This window comes from Hyla sarda, chromosome 6 (assembly GCF_029499605.1).
Source record: "Hyla sarda isolate aHylSar1 chromosome 6, aHylSar1.hap1, whole genome shotgun sequence".
NCBI classification, from domain to species: domain Eukaryota; kingdom Metazoa; phylum Chordata; class Amphibia; order Anura; family Hylidae; genus Hyla; species Hyla sarda.
Window position 1 is genome coordinate 89,340,357 of NC_079194.1, and position 15,988 is coordinate 89,356,344.

At 44.6% G+C, this 15,988-nt stretch overlaps 1 protein-coding gene across 1 annotated transcript in view; it reads right to left on the reverse strand.

The window, feature by feature from the left end:
• Positions 1 to 15,988, reverse strand: part of ERC2 (ELKS/RAB6-interacting/CAST family member 2) — a 950,023-nt gene that overhangs the window by 647,423 nt on the left and 286,612 nt on the right. The window contains exon 5 of the mRNA XM_056528115.1: positions 5,918 to 5,992. Coding sequence (XP_056384090.1) covers positions 5,918 to 5,992 — 75 coding nt within the window. The remainder of the gene's footprint in view (positions 1 to 5,917; positions 5,993 to 15,988) is intronic.

A 15,988-nucleotide genomic window follows, 5' to 3' on the forward strand; every position in this document is an offset into this window, starting at 1 on the left:
CATGGCAAATTTATTTATGACATTCTGAGAGGAGACTCATCTATATGTGACCACCAGCCCACTGATTGAATTGGTGAGCTGGTATGGTCGTTAGTTATATATCATTGTCTGGAAGGGTGACCAATCTGAGACTCAAGATTTTCAGAAATTCATAAATGATAATGATCTTGGTCTTAATTTCACTTGAGAGTGGCGTGGTCAAATGATCAATTTTCCGGATATAAAATTACAAGGCAATAGAATAAACTCTAGCATTGAAACATGTTTATATCGTAAACCAAATTCAGGAAATAATATCCTGCACTTTTCTAGTGGTCAACCAATCCATACAGTACGCAATCTCCCGATTGGGGAATATATTAGAGTGAAAAGGGCCTCCTCGGATGAGAAATCATATGAACATACCTGTCATGAACTAACGGCTAGACTGACAAAAAGAGGTTATCCACCAAATGTTTTGAAGAGAGCCAAAAGTATTGTTCAGTCAAAAACTAGAGACTCATATTTGGGTGACAAATCTAGAAAAGAGTTAGAATCCTCGCAGATGGTCACTTTTTCAACTTCATACAGTACACAGTTTGATCACATAAAACAGATCATTAATAAGCATTTACCGATACTGTATGAAGATGAGATGCTGTGAAATATTCTAAACAGTGGTGTAATGATGTTAGCACGAAAGGGCTGCACTTTGTCTAATCGCTTATGCCATAGAGATTACCAATCAAAGATGGGGGAAAAAAATTGGTTACAACTCTGAGGCAACTTTAAATGTTCACGTATGAAATGCAATCTATGTAGACACTGTTACGCCTAGCGCTCCGGGTCCCCGCTCCTCCCCGGAGCGCTCACGGCGTCTCTTTCCCTGCAGCTCCCCGGTCAGTCCCGCTGACCGGGAGCGCTGCTCTCTCATGGCCGTTGGGGATGCGATTCGCACAGCGGGACGCGCCCGCTCGCGAATCGCATCCCAGGTCACTTACCCGTTCCCGTCTCCTGCGGTCATGTGCTGGCGCACGCGGCTCCGCTCTCTAGGGCGCGCGCGCGCCAGCTCCCTGAGACTTAAAGGGCCAGTGCACCAATGATTGGTGCCTGGCCCAATTAGCTTAATTGGTTCCCACCTGTTCCCTGCTTATATCTAGTCTCCTCCCTTGCACTCCCTTGCCGGATCTTGTTGCCTTAGTGCCAGTGAAAGCGTTCTTTGTGTGTTTATACCCTGTGTACCAGAACTACTGCTATCTCCCCTGACTACGAACCTTGCCGCCTGCCCCCGACCTTCTGCTACGTCCGACTTTGCTTCTGCCTACTCCCTTGTACCTCGCCTATCTTCAGCAGCCAGAGAGGTGCCGTTGCTAGTGGATACGACCTGGTCACTACCGCCGCAGCAAGACCATCCCGCTTTGCGGCGGGCTCTGGTGAAAACCAGTAGTGTCTTAGAACCGGTCCACTAGCACGGTCCTCGCCATCCCTCTCTGGCACAGAGGATCCACCTCCTGCCAGCCGGCATCGTGACAGTAGATCCGGCCATGGATCCCGCTGAGGTTCCCCAGCAGTCCATCTCTGATCTCACCACGGTGGTCGCCCAGCAATCCCGACAGATCGCCCATCTATCCCACCGGCTGTCGGAAATGTCCACCATTGTGCACCAACTTCAGTCGCAACTGCAGCAGCAATCATCTCCTCCGCCACCTCCTGCACCCCTTCCGCAGCGAGTGGCCGCTCCTAGCCTCCGCCTGTCCTTGCCGGACAAATTTAATGGGGACTCTAAGTTTTGCCGTGGCTTTCTTTCGCAATGTTCCTTGCACTTGGAGATGATGTCGGATCAGTTTCCTACTGAAAGGTCTAGGGTGGCTTTCGTGGTCAGCCTTCTGTCTGGAAAGGCCCTGTCATGGGCCACACCGCTCTGGGACCGCGATGACCCCGTCACTGCCTCTGTACACTCCTTCTTCTCGGAAATTCGAAGCGTCTTTGAGGAACCTGCCCGAGCCTCTTCTGCTGAGACTGCCCTGCTGAACCTGGTCCAGGGTAATTCCTCCGTTGGCGAGTACGCCATACAATTCCGTACTCTTGCTTCTGAACTATCCTGGAATAATGAGGCTCTCTGCGCGACCTTTAAAAAAGGCCTATCCAGCAACATTAAAGATGTTCTGGCCGCACGAGAGACTCCTGCTAACCTGCATGAACTCATTCATCTAGCCACTCGCATTGACATGCGTTTTTCTGAGAGGCATCAAGAGCTCCGCCAGGAAAAAGACTTAGATCTCTGGACACCTCTCCCACAGTCTCCACTGCAATCTGCGCCTAGGCCTCCCGCCGAGGAGGCCATGCAAGTGGATCGGTCTCGCCTGACCCTGGAAGAGAGGAATCGCCGTAAGGAAGAGAATCTTTGTTTGTACTGTGCCAGTACTGAACATTTTCTGGTGGATTGCCCAATCCGTCCTCCACGTCTGGGAAACGCACGCTCGCACTCAGCTCTCGTGGGTGTGGCGTCTCTTGATGCCAAGTCGGCTTCTCCACGTCTCACGGTACCTGTTCGGATTTCCACTTCAGCCAGCTCTCCCCTCTCAGCCGTGGCCTGCCTGGACTCTGGAGCTTCTGGGAATTTTATTCGGGACTCCTTTGTGAATAAATTCCGGATTCCGGTGACCCGTCTTGTCAAGCCACTCCACATTTCCGCGGTCAACGGAGCCAGGTTGGACTGTACCATACGTTTCCGCACGGAGCCCCTTCTTATGAGCATCGGATCTCACCACGAGAGGATTGAACTTTTGGTCCTCCCCAATTGCACCTCGGAAATTCTCCTTGGACTTCCCTGGCTTCAACTTCATTCCCCAACCCTGGATTGGTCCACTGGGGAGATCAAGAGTTGGGGGTCCTCTTGTTCCAAGAACTGTCTAAAACCGGTTCCCAGTAACCCTTGCCGTAACTCTGTGGTTCCTCCTGTATCTGGTCCCCCTAAGGTCATTAAGGACTCTGCCTGCCACAGGAAATGCCCCTCCCCCCCTCCCAGTTCCATCAGGCAAGCTTCTGTGTCCCCTCATGGCCCTCGTCCTGGTGTCACACTGCCCCGTGCCAGGTCCCGCCCTCTGCCCTCTCTCCCCATTCCTACTCCTGCGGTTCTGCCTGCCGTTGAGGAATCCCTCCATCCTTTCCCGGTGTCCTCATCCCAAGGGAGGCAGTTACCCGATAAAGAGAAGGGGAGACCTAAGGGGGGGGGTACTGTTACGCCTAGCGCTCCGGGTCCCCGCTCCTCCCCGGAGCGCTCACGGCGTCTCTTTCCCTGCAGCTCCCCGGTCAGTCCCGCTGACCGGGAGCGCTGCTCTCTCATGGCCGTTGGGGATGCGATTCGCACAGCGGGACGCGCCCGCTCGCGAATCGCATCCCAGGTCACTTACCCGTTCCCGTCTCCTGCGGTCATGTGCTGGCGCACGCGGCTCCGCTCTCTAGGGCGCGCGCGCGCCAGCTCCCTGAGACTTAAAGGGCCAGTGCACCAATGATTGGTGCCTGGCCCAATTAGCTTAATTGGTTCCCACCTGTTCCCTGCTTATATCTAGTCTCCTCCCTTGCACTCCCTTGCCGGATCTTGTTGCCTTAGTGCCAGTGAAAGCGTTCTTTGTGTGTTTATACCCTGTGTACCAGAACTACTGCTATCTCCCCTGACTACGAACCTTGCCGCCTGCCCCCGACCTTCTGCTACGTCCGACTTTGCTTCTGCCTACTCCCTTGTACCTCGCCTATCTTCAGCAGCCAGAGAGGTGCCGTTGCTAGTGGATACGACCTGGTCACTACCGCCGCAGCAAGACCATCCCGCTTTGCGGCGGGCTCTGGTGAAAACCAGTAGTGTCTTAGAACCGGTCCACTAGCACGGTCCTCGCCATCCCTCTCTGGCACAGAGGATCCACCTCCTGCCAGCCGGCATCGTGACAGACACATGGTGAAGTCTCACACTTTTAAATCTGTGGCCACAGATTGCACCTATACTGTGAAATTTTTTATTACTTTTCACACGACCCATGTTATCTATTCAGCAATATGCAAGGAATGTTGGTTGCAATACATAGGTTACACCACTAGGAAACTAAAACGAAGAATATACGAACACCTACACATACCTGCAAACCCGTCTTTTTCCTGAAGATCCATGTCAGGTTTAAGCAAACACATCCAGGAAGTTCACGGAGGTGATACTTCTGTATTGAATATTATGGGTATTGAGCGTGTTTACCGTTCACGACAAGGAGGAGATTGGACACACAAGCTTTTGATGTGAGAGGCTTTTTGGATCCTTAGATTGGACACTCGTTTCCCTTTAGGTTTGAACTTTAGAAACGATTTATCATATGTGTATTGAGCTGTGTAATGATCAATTTTGCACTGTGCGCTGTAAAAAAAATCTGAAGTGCAAGATTTCTCTTCCTTAATGTTCCTTTATATATGTCTTGTTATGGATTTTTGACTTGTGTGTTGTTTTGATTTGTTATGTTTTTTGGCTTACTTGATTTGCATATGACGTCATGGGTGCATCCCAGGAAGTACGTTGTAATGGAATGAAGGATAGTGGTCAGCAGTGTTGTGCCATGACTAAGAACCGGACCGGTTCGAAATGCGTCAGCATTTCTGCCTAGCTTTTACGCTTAGTTTGTTTTTCACTTTTAATCATGCTTTAATACATTTTGGGATGTTTTAACAATATTTTTTTGGAGGAGCAGGAATTTTGGAAATAAATCCTGTGTTTTTTGCAACGTTCTTCACTGGTATCTATTCATATCAAGTATGCGGCATGGATGATTTTCCGTGCTCCTCGCACCCTTACGGACATCTCCTACATTGGCTGTATGGTGGTGAGCTGGTTCTCCTTTTTCATTCTTGTGTTATATACTCTTTAAAGGGGTACTCCCGTGGAAAACTTTTTTTTTTTAAATCAACTGGTGCCAGAAAGTTAAATTAATTACTTCAATTAAAAAATCTTAATCCTTCCAGTACTTTTTAGGGGCTGTATACTAAAGAGAAATCCAAAAAAGAAATGCATTTCCTCTGATGTCATGACCACAGTGCTCTCTGCTGACCTCTGTTGTCCACTTTAGGAACTGTCCAGAGCAGCATATGTTTGCTATGGGGATTTACTCCTGCTCTGGACAGTTCCTAAAATGGACAGCAGAGTTCAGCAGAGAGCACTGTGGTCATGATGACATCAGAGGCATTTCTTTTTTGGATTTCTCTGTAGTATACAGCCCCTAAAAAGTACTGGAAGGATTAAAAAATGTTAATAGAAGTGATTTACAAATCTATTTAACTTTCTGGCACCAGTTGATTTAAAAAAAAAAAAAAAAGCTTTCCACGGGAGTACCCCTTTAAGTACGGTACAAGTTATGGGGTTCTACAAAATCCCATTGACTTGAGGCAACTAAATCTAAGAGAACATAAGCCATGTAGCATCTGTATATTAGCACAGAGGTACCTAGAAGAAGAAATTCTTTAATGTATATATCAGTGTTTCCCAACCAGGATGCCTCCAGCTGTTGCAAAACTACAACTCCCAGCATGCCCGGACAGCCAAAGGCTGTCCGGGCATGCTGGGAGTTGTAGTTTTGCAACAGCTGGAGGCACCCTGGTTAGGAAACAATGGTATACGTTCATACAAAACAGGTGATGAAATGATGTTATATGTTTTGCAGACAAGCAGGTGATTACATGAACAGGTGGGTATATGATCTGTTATTGTATACAGTGTATATAGATGCGATCATTCACAGTTAAGCTAGATATACATAATGTGATCATTCATGTTCAGCAGGGAATGACAGATAAGAAATCACTCCACATACTACAGGTTATGTAAAATCGTGATCACTTAATATACAGCAGTGTGTAGGAGAAGTGATCGTTCAGAGTACGGCACAGTATCTAAGACAACAAGTACCTTCATCTCGATGACTGTCTGCAGAGCTTTGGTCTTGGCCGATTCGGACTGGAGTTGATTCCGTCTGTGCAGCTCCTGCGGAGGAACACGGTAGAAATAAGCTTGGCGACTCATATTTTCATTTTATTAATGGATCGTAAAATAAATGAGAGATAAAAAAAAAAAAGCTAAGATGGAAGTTAATTTGTTAAAGCATAAAGGAGTCTACAGGTACAGGAGTCTGCAGCAGTCACTGTCTTGTGTTACAGCCAATGCATGAATTAATGCTAGAAGCGTCGTCAATTATTAATGTTCACCATTGCCAAGGTAGCAAGCTACGTCTTAATAATAACAGCACGGCACTGCAGTCGTGCTATTGATGTCACTATCTCTTATTTTTCAATCGGAAATCTACAAAACAGTAAGTAACGCCTACCTGTTGTTTTAGATGCCTTTTCCGGATAAGATACCCTGTGTATATACATGAGAAGCAGAACTATTGCTGGCCATTATCTAACCTCTATATGATATGTTTTTTAAAGGAAATATGTCATCAATTTCACCTGTACTAACCTGTCGGTTCAGACAGGTAGTGCAAGTGACACTGATGACAACTATACTTATCTGGTCCCGGTCCGTGCTCCGGTTCTTCCGCAATCTTTCTCTGTATCTTCTGTTTCGGGGCCGACTTAGAGCATTGGTGGAGCTTTGTGACATCACCACTGCTGTTCTCTGCTGGGTCCCGCTGCTGGCAAACATCAGCGATAACATCACGAATCTGCGACCATGCTCCAAGGCGGCCCTGGAACAGAAGATACGGGGAAGATTGCGGAAGAACCAGAGCACGGAACGGGACCAGAAAAGGATTGTCGTCATCAGTGTCACCTGCACTACCTGTCTGTATCGATAGGTTAATGTATCCAAAATGAGAAAGAAGCGGCACTCCGAGGTAGCATAAAAATAGCGTGGTTAATTCACCCATCGTGATACAGTGCTACGTTTCGGTCTTCACAATGAGACCTTAGGTTATTTTTATGCTACCTCGGAGTGCCGTTTCTTTCTCATTTTGGATGTGAAGTTCATGGGATATTGAGTCCGGTCCCCAGCAGCAGAGCACCCACCTGGACCTGGAGTCCTGAACACAGTGCCGGTTCTTACCCAGACGTTCTATTGATAGGTTAGTGCAGGTATTACTGATAACAGATTTCCTTTAAGCAAATGTCTGCTCCCCAGGCTAAATCAATAATTTTCAGTGCTCCCAGAGCTGGTGGGCAAAGCTTAAAGGGGATAAGAGTTTGATTGTGGGGCTTTGACCGCTGGGCAACTGCACGATGTCCTGCCCAGGGACCCGGCTCTCTAAAAGAAGTGCATGCTACAGACAGCACGTCCTCCATTCATTTTCTTTGGGAGCACTGGGGATGCCCAGTACAGCACTCAGGTCTCTTCAGTGGTCCCATAGAGAATTAATAGAGGGCATGCCATCTGCAGCAACGCTCCTCCCAGAGAGCATGGAAGGCCCGCAGAAGATTGTGCATGGTCCCAGTGGTCAGTAAAATTTGATGAAATGTTAGTGCCTATTTAAAGCTTTGATCAGTGGTATTATTGTAAAGCAGGAGCTTATAATAACATAGCTTTAGGGATGGTGGAGGTCACAGTTGTGGCCAATCTTCAAATCCAGGGGGACCATGGGTCCACCATACCACGTCTGTCAACAGTGTCTGTTACTGTAGTTATTGGGACCTGTGTAGTTTTAATTACTACATGAGCTCATACCTTATAAGGACTCAAGTCATGATTGATAAGTCAATGTAGGTGTCTGATCTGAGGGCAAAATAACCAAGGGTGCTGCCAGCATTGGGTATCTTGGAAGATAAATGCCTGGTGTGGATGTTTTGCTTCATGTCACAGATCTCTATGAGCAGAAATCCTCTTTCAGCTTAGGCCCCTTTCACACTATAAAATTCATCCTTTAAAAGATCAGTTATAAAGGTCTGTTAGAAAAACTTTAAAAACGGATGTTAAACGTCCGTTACAAAATCCCATTCAAGTCTATGGGATTTTTTGATTATCCGTTATGACCCGTTATAGCCCGTCATGAATAATAGACATTAGTTGTGACCGAAGAAAAAACGGCACATGCACTAATTTTTCTCCCGTCACAAGAAACGGGTAAATTAACCGCCGTTATTTTTCACATTGAAGTCTATGGCAAACGGATGAGCCTTTATGTCATCCGTTTGCACCTGGTTTATAATATCCGTTATTACTTCTGAGCATGCTCAAAAGAGGTGACATCAGCAGTCTCCTGCAGTGCTGAGGGACTACTACTACTCCTATCATGGAACAGACTTTTTTCCATGATGGGAGTAGTAATTCCCTGGCTGCGGGAGTCTGTCGTGGCTGGGGAGGCTACATTAGTGTTTGTACTACAACCCCCATCATGGAACAGACTCTGTTACATGATGGGGGTTGTAGTACAGAGGCTGAGGGATTGATTGCACCGGGTCTCACTTCTGAGACCCAATGCGATTAGAAGTTATTAAACAGGGGAGCGGGCGGCATGCTCCACTCCCCTGCGATGTACGATGTATTTACTTTCATTTTTAAATTCCCCGCCAGGAGCCCTGCATGGGCAGTACCGATGAGCCATTCAGGGCTCCCGGTGGTGTTTTCAAATAGAAGCGCTGCGGTGGGGAAAGATATATAGAATCGCAGGGGGGTTATATATCTGGCCCCCACAGCGCTTCTATATATCTGGCCCCCGCAGCGCATTTATATATGTTCCCCCCTACAGGGCATATATATGTTCCCCCTGCAGCGCATATATATGTTCCCCCCGCAGTGCATTTATATATGCTCCCCCCCGCATCGCTATCATAAGCCCCCGGCAGCACTGTGAATGAAAAGTATTCTACAGCAGCGCATCTGGCTGGCGCGATGTGCTGCTGAAAGAATACTTGTCATTCATAGCACTGCAGTGGCATCTGTATATAGATGTGCTGCAGGGGTCAGACATATATCCATATGTCTGGCCCCCACAGCGCTTCTATAATCATACACCTTGGCAGCGCTATGAAAGAAAAGTATTCTACAGCAGCTCATCTGGCCGCTGCAGCGCTATGAATGACAAGTATTCTTTTAGCAGCACATCGCGCCGGCCAGATGCGCTGCTGTAGAATACTTTTCATTCATAGCGCTGCCAGGGGCTTATGATGGCGCTTCGGGGGGGGGGGGGGGAGGGTACATATATATGCGCTGCAGTGGGGAACATATATAAATGCGCTGCGGGGAGTCAAGATATATAGAAGCGTTGTGGGGGCCAGATATATATCCCCCTGTCTATATATTTTCCCACCACAGCACTTCTATTTGAAAACCCCGCCGGGAGCCCTGAATGGCTCCTCAGTACTGGCCATTCAGGGCTCCCGTTGGGGAATTTAAAAATGAAAGTAAATACATCGTACATCACAGGGGAGTGGAGCATGCTGCCCAATCCCGTTTAATAACTTCTGATTGCATTGGGTCTCAGAAGTGAGACCCGATGCGATGAATCCCTCAGCCCCTGTACTACAACCCCCATCATGGAACAGAGTCTGTTCCATGATGGGGGTAGTAGTACAAACACTAATGTAGCCTCCCCAGCCCCCGGCAGATTCCCACAGCCATGGAACTACTACTTCCATCATGGATAGAAGTCTGGGAGTCTGTAGGCAGAGGTGTTCGGCCATACATGAGGGATTTTATAACGGGTCTTAACGGATGAATATTTATTCAGCTGTTAGCACCCGTTATTTCATCTGTTATTATACATCCGTTTTTACACAGAAAACGGATGTTTAATAATGGATGAATGCTCATAGTGTGAAAGGAGCCTTATGCTAAAATTAAAGAGGAAACTAAGCAAAAATGGGGGTCTTAACACAGAGAACCCGACTGATAAGAACTTTTGAAACATCTGTGTGACATACATGTCAAACATTTATTTAGATGATGGTAATGCCCTAAACCAAATAAGAGTGACCACAATGGGCACATTAGTCTGAATGCCAGTAGGAGAATTGCTGAGTGTCTGACAAGACAACATTATAGCAGATATGGGTCATTTGGTATAGACTAAACAGCAACTTTGGTACTACCATGCTTAATGGTAGTTGGACTCTAAGGTTACATCAGGTCACTCTATAGGAGCAAAGGCCAATGAAAATCTTGCATAAATGCTCCAACGTAATAGTCTGACATATGTAATGTGTGTGATGATTCTGAGGATGTGGAATCATTGTGGGTAGAATTACAAAAGGAGGGAAATACTGAAAAAATAATATTTGGGGTAATCTACAGACCCCCTAATATCACTGAAGAGATAGAAGTTCGGCTTCATAAACAAATAGAGAGGGCCGCCCGGGCAGGTACAGTGGTAATAATGGGAGATTTTAACTATCCAGATATAGATTGGGGTCCGGGGTTGGCTAAAACTACAAAGGGGCGACAATTCCTAAATTTATTGCAGGATAATTTTATGGGCCAGTTTGTGGAGGACCCAACAAGAAGTGATGCCTTGTTGGATCTGATCATTTCCAACAACGCAGAGCTGGTTGGTAATGTAACTGTGCGGGAAAACCTTGGTAATAGCGACCACAATATAGTTACTTTTGACTTAAAATGTAGTAAACAAAGACAGACGGGGAAGGCAAAAACATATAACTTTAAAAAGGCAAACTTCCCTGGGCTGAGGGCTGCACTACAGGACATAGACTGGGGGGAGGTGTTCTCAAATACTGATACAGAAGGTAAATGGGACATCTTTAAATTAACTCTAAATAACTATACAGCTAAATATATACCAAAGGGGAACAAATATAAACGATTGAAACTAAATCCTACATGGCTGACACATGATGTTAAAAGAGCAATAAACAGCAAAAAAATAGCCTTCAAAAAATACAAATCTGATGGGTCAGCGATAACATTTAAACAGTACAAGGAGCTTAATAAAATCTGTAAAAATGTAATAAAAACAGCAAAAATTCAAAATGAGAGACAGGTGGCCAAAGAAAGCAAAACTAATCCTAAATATTTTTTTAGATATATAAATGCAAAAAAACCAAGGACAGAGCATGTAGGACCCCTTAATAATGATAATGGGGAGGTTGTCACAGGCGATCAAGAGAAGGCGGAGCTACTGAATGGGTTCTTTAGTTCTGTATACACTATGGAAGAAGGAGCTGACATTGGCCAGGTCAGTGCTGGTAACACATCATGTAATGTACTGAACTGGCTTAATGTAGAGATGGTACAAGGTAAGTTAAGTGATATAAATGTAAGCAAATCCCCAGGACCGGATGGACTACACCCAAGAGTTCTTAGAGAGGTAAGTTCAGTAATATCTGTACCCCTGTTCATGATATTTAGAGATTCTCTGGTGTCTGGTATTGTGCCAAGGGACTGGCGCAAGGCGAATGTGGTGCCAATCTTCAAAAAGGGCTCTAGGTCTTCCCCAGGAAACTATAGACCGGTAAGTTTAACGTGCATTGTGGGTAAATTGTTTGAAGGACTTATAAGGGATTACATACAGGAATACATAGGGGATAATTGTATTATAAGTGATAGCCAGCATGGGTTTACTAAGGATAGAAGTTGTCAAACCAATCTAATTTGCTTTTATGAAGAGGTGAGTAGAAGCCTTGACAGAGGAATGGCTGTGGATATAGTGTTTCTGGATTTTGCTAAAGCATTTGATACTGTCCCTCATAGACGTCTAACAGGTAAGTTAAGGTCTTTGGGTTTGGAAATTTTAGTTTGTAACTGGATTGAACACTGGCTCATGGATCGTACCCAGAGAGTGGTGGTCAATGATTCGTACTCTGATTGGTCCCCGGTTATTAGTGGTGTACCCCAAGGTTCAGTACTGGGACCGCTGTTGTTTAATTTATTTATCAATGATATAGAGGATGGTATTAACAGCTCTGTTTCTATCTTTGCAGATGACACCAAGCTTTGAAGCACAGTACAGTCTATAGAGGATGTGCATAAGTTACAAGATGACTTGGATAGACTAAGTGTCTGGGCATCCACTTGGCAAATGAGGTTCAATGTGGATAAATGTAAAGTTATGCATCTGGGTACTAATAACCTGCATGCATCGTATGTCTTAGGGGGGATTAAACTGGCAGAGTCACTGGTAGAGAAGGATCTGGGTGTACTTGTAGATCACAGACTACAGAATAGCATGCAATGTCAGGCTGCTGCTTCCAAAGCCGGCAGGATATTGTCATGTATCAAAAGAGGCATGGACTCGAGGGGCAGGGACATAATACTCCCCCTTTATAAAGCATTGGTACGGCCTCACCTGGAATATGCTGTTCAGTTTTGGTCACCTGTCCATAAAAGGGACACTGCGGAGTTGGAAAGGGTGCAGAGACGCGCGACTAAACTAATATGGGGCATGGAACATCTTAGCTATGAGGAGCGATTAAAGGAGTTACAATTGTTTAGTCTTGAGAAGAGACGTTTAAGGGGGGATATGATAAACGTATATAAGTATATTAATGGCCCATACAAAAAATATGGAGAAAAACTGTTCCAGGTTAAACCCCCCCAAAGGACGAGGGGGCACTCCCTCCGTCTGGAGAAAAAAAAGTTTAGTCTCAAGGGGCGACACGCCTTCTTTACCGTGAGGACTGTGAATTTATGGAACGGTCTACCTCAGGAACTGGTCACAGCAGGAACAATTAACAGCTTTAAAACAGGATTAGATACATTCCTGGAACAAAATAAGATTAATGCTTATGAAGAAATATAGAGTCTCATCCCTTCCCCAATGTCGCGCCACACCCCTACCCCTTGGTTCCCTGGTTGAACTTGATGGACATATGTCTTTTTTCGACCGTACTAACTATATATGTAACTATGTAACTATGTAATTGCATAGGTATGCAGCTGTATACATCGCCCACCTATCACAATGTAAAAAAAAAATGTTTAAAAAGTACTACTGAGTGTTCACGGAAAAGGTATATGATAGAACATATGTCATGGTTTTAAGGGAATCTCTTTTACACACATGACATTTGGACAAGTGGATATTTACAATGGATTTAGAACTGACTAATGTATATAATCAGTAAGGTAAATCAGTCTCCAAACCCCATGAGATCAATGCACCTATGGAAAAAACACCTTGTAGGTTAAACAAAAACAAGCCATGGTATGTAGTAAAGATTATGGTCTGTTTAAGTGGAGTGGTCTCCAGAGGTGTGCCAAAGTACAACTGTGCTACCCAATACTTTCCTGTGTATCTTATTGGTTCCATCTGCTCCATCTACTGACTCAAACTTCTCCACCTTGTGTTTAAGTTGGTGAAGCAATGCATATTTTAGGGCTCTCCCGAGATTGGATTTCAGTGCTCTCAGCACATTGATGATGTGTGGAATTTCTGATTGTCCAAGCTCAGACACTGATCTCTTGTTTGAAGGACTGGAAGCCAAACTAACATAAACAGCTTCTCCCAGACCACTTACCAGTTTCCAAATGTCACTCTAATCAGCCAGATCCGCAACTGTGATGGGGAAATCCCTAAGAAAACAACCACGTGGATGGAACATCAGCATCACACTAGCTAGTCACTCTCCAAAACTGCGACTTTGCTGCCTAAGAGTTGACACATTCCTACAGCACAGCTTCAAGACCTAAGACTTACAGTAATATAGTAAAAAGTGAACACCTGAACCTGAACGCCAAAACTATGCAAATCCAAATCTGAGGCTCACATTCATAATCTGAAAAACTTTTTCAATGAAACTAAATCTGTCCATTGTAACATTACTATTACTATTTTTTTTTTAAACATAGCGGACTGTTGTACCAAGAGGTAGCAGAACATTTTTTTTTTTTTTTTAAATCAACTGGTGCCAGATCGTTAGGGGCATCTTATCCCCGTATCCTTTGGATAGGGGATAAGATGTCTAAGCGCCGGAGTACCCCTTTAAAACTACTAATAACAAGCTAAAGAGAGGAGAGAAGATTGCATTGCAGCACTGGGGACATACAGCAATAGAAGCACAGGGGACAGTTGTCTTGAGTTTTATGCATTGTCAGAGGTGAAAAAGAAGCCTTGATTTACCTTGCAGGAACAGTGTGAATCATTGCAGTTACACAGTCTATGCTTTCTCATGTTCTCTCTCTCTCTTTCTCCATTTCCTGTGTTCCGTTCTAAATGAGCTCTTACTTGAGAAAGAATTAGCCTAAAAATAGGCAGTGGACATCACATTGCAGAGAAGTGAGACACCTAGGGTTTTTTTTTAGGAGGCAAGGAGTCTTTTTGTGGTAAATTAAGTGAATTACAGAAATATTAGGAAATGTATTGTATTAAGTGAAGTGCCAATTTAAACTACAGCATATAAGATACAGCAGATAGGCTGCACATTAAGGAGCTGGATGTTGTTACTGGCAGCATCATACTCACCTCTTCAGGCATAAGTGATCTCAGACATCTCCTGTTGGACAAAAAGAGCATCTTTTCCCAACACCATAATGCTTGCTGATTTGTGTAGTACTCTAAGCATGACTAAAATGTTGTAAATGTAGCGACTACATGGCTGTTAACCAAGAGGTTCCCTAAACTGTATGTTCCTTTCTATGTGGGGTACTGTTGTACATTGCCAGATCAAGTCCCTGTCTAAACCAAGCCCAATATTTAGTCAGTATATCTAAACTACTAAACCTCTACTACACAATCCTCAATCTGCAGGTAAATGATGTCATATGCAGAAAAACTAATGAAATGGTTCTAGATTCAGAAGCCTTAGATTTAACTGAATATATTTATTCCCAATAATGAATACAGGCCCCTCTCCTCTGTTTGGGAATCCCAACATTATTCCTGACTTACTGCTGGTGGAAATTATGTCATCAATATTTTAGCATCTCTTGGTTGTAACAAGGGCACTTCACATTAGGTGTGGACTGCACATGTTGCATATTTAATGTAATTGATGTATTGTCCTATAAAATATTACATTACAGTACAAGCAAAGTACAAGACACTGTCATGACACGGAGAGTCAGGTCACAAAAATTGGGGCACGAAGTCATGTGCAAAATACGGGCTATTTGCTATTGAAATCTTTTGGGGAACTACCAATTCTACAAATATTGAAACAGTCGGCAACAGGACCGCACAGACATTGTGCCCATAGACAGCAATGTACTCTGTCCTGTATTTCTCCAAAAGTATAAGCAAGAATATTCTTGAGGCGGAATAAAATAATATTTTTTTTTCACCCACTGAAGTGCTGCCCCCCTCATCACAGGCACAAGTCCATGGGTGCCTAATAGAAAATACAGCTCTGAATCCACCTACAGCCCCTCCTATATTAGGGCATACCTAATCCACCATGTCTAAATACTTCCTAAGGACAAGGCTTGACAAAATGATTATAATTCTAAGAGCCAGGAGCTAAGATGCTGCAAGTCACATAATGTGTTGTCATATGATCAGTCATTAAAGGGGTATTCCAGGAAAATACTTTTTTATATATCAATTGGCTCCAGAAAGTTAAACAGATTTGTAAATTACTTCTATTAAAAAATCTTAATCCTTTCAGTACTTATGAGCTTCTGAAGTTAAGGTTGTTCTTTTCTGTCTAAGTGCTCCCTGATGACACGCGTCTCGGGAAACGCCCAGTTTAGAAGAGGTTTGCTATGGAGATTTGCTTCTAAACTGGGCGTTTCCCGAGACATGAGCCACCAGAGAGCACTTAGACAGAAAAGAAAAACCTTAACTTAAGAAGCTCAAAAGTACTGGAAGGATTAAGATTTTTTAATAGAAGTAATTTACAAATCTGTTTAACTTTCTGGAGCCAGTTGATATATAAAAAAAAGTTTTTCTCCTGGATAACCCCTTTAATGTCCCCTCATCTCTTCTTGTGTAACAGTCATCAGTGTCCCTCTCATCTCTCCCTGTATCAGTCATGAGTGTTCCGCTCATCGCTCCTTGTGTCACAGTTATTACTGTTCCCCTCATCTTCCCTCATGTGTCACAATCATTATGTCCCCTCATCTCGCCTCATGTGTCATGATTTTAAGTGCCCCCCT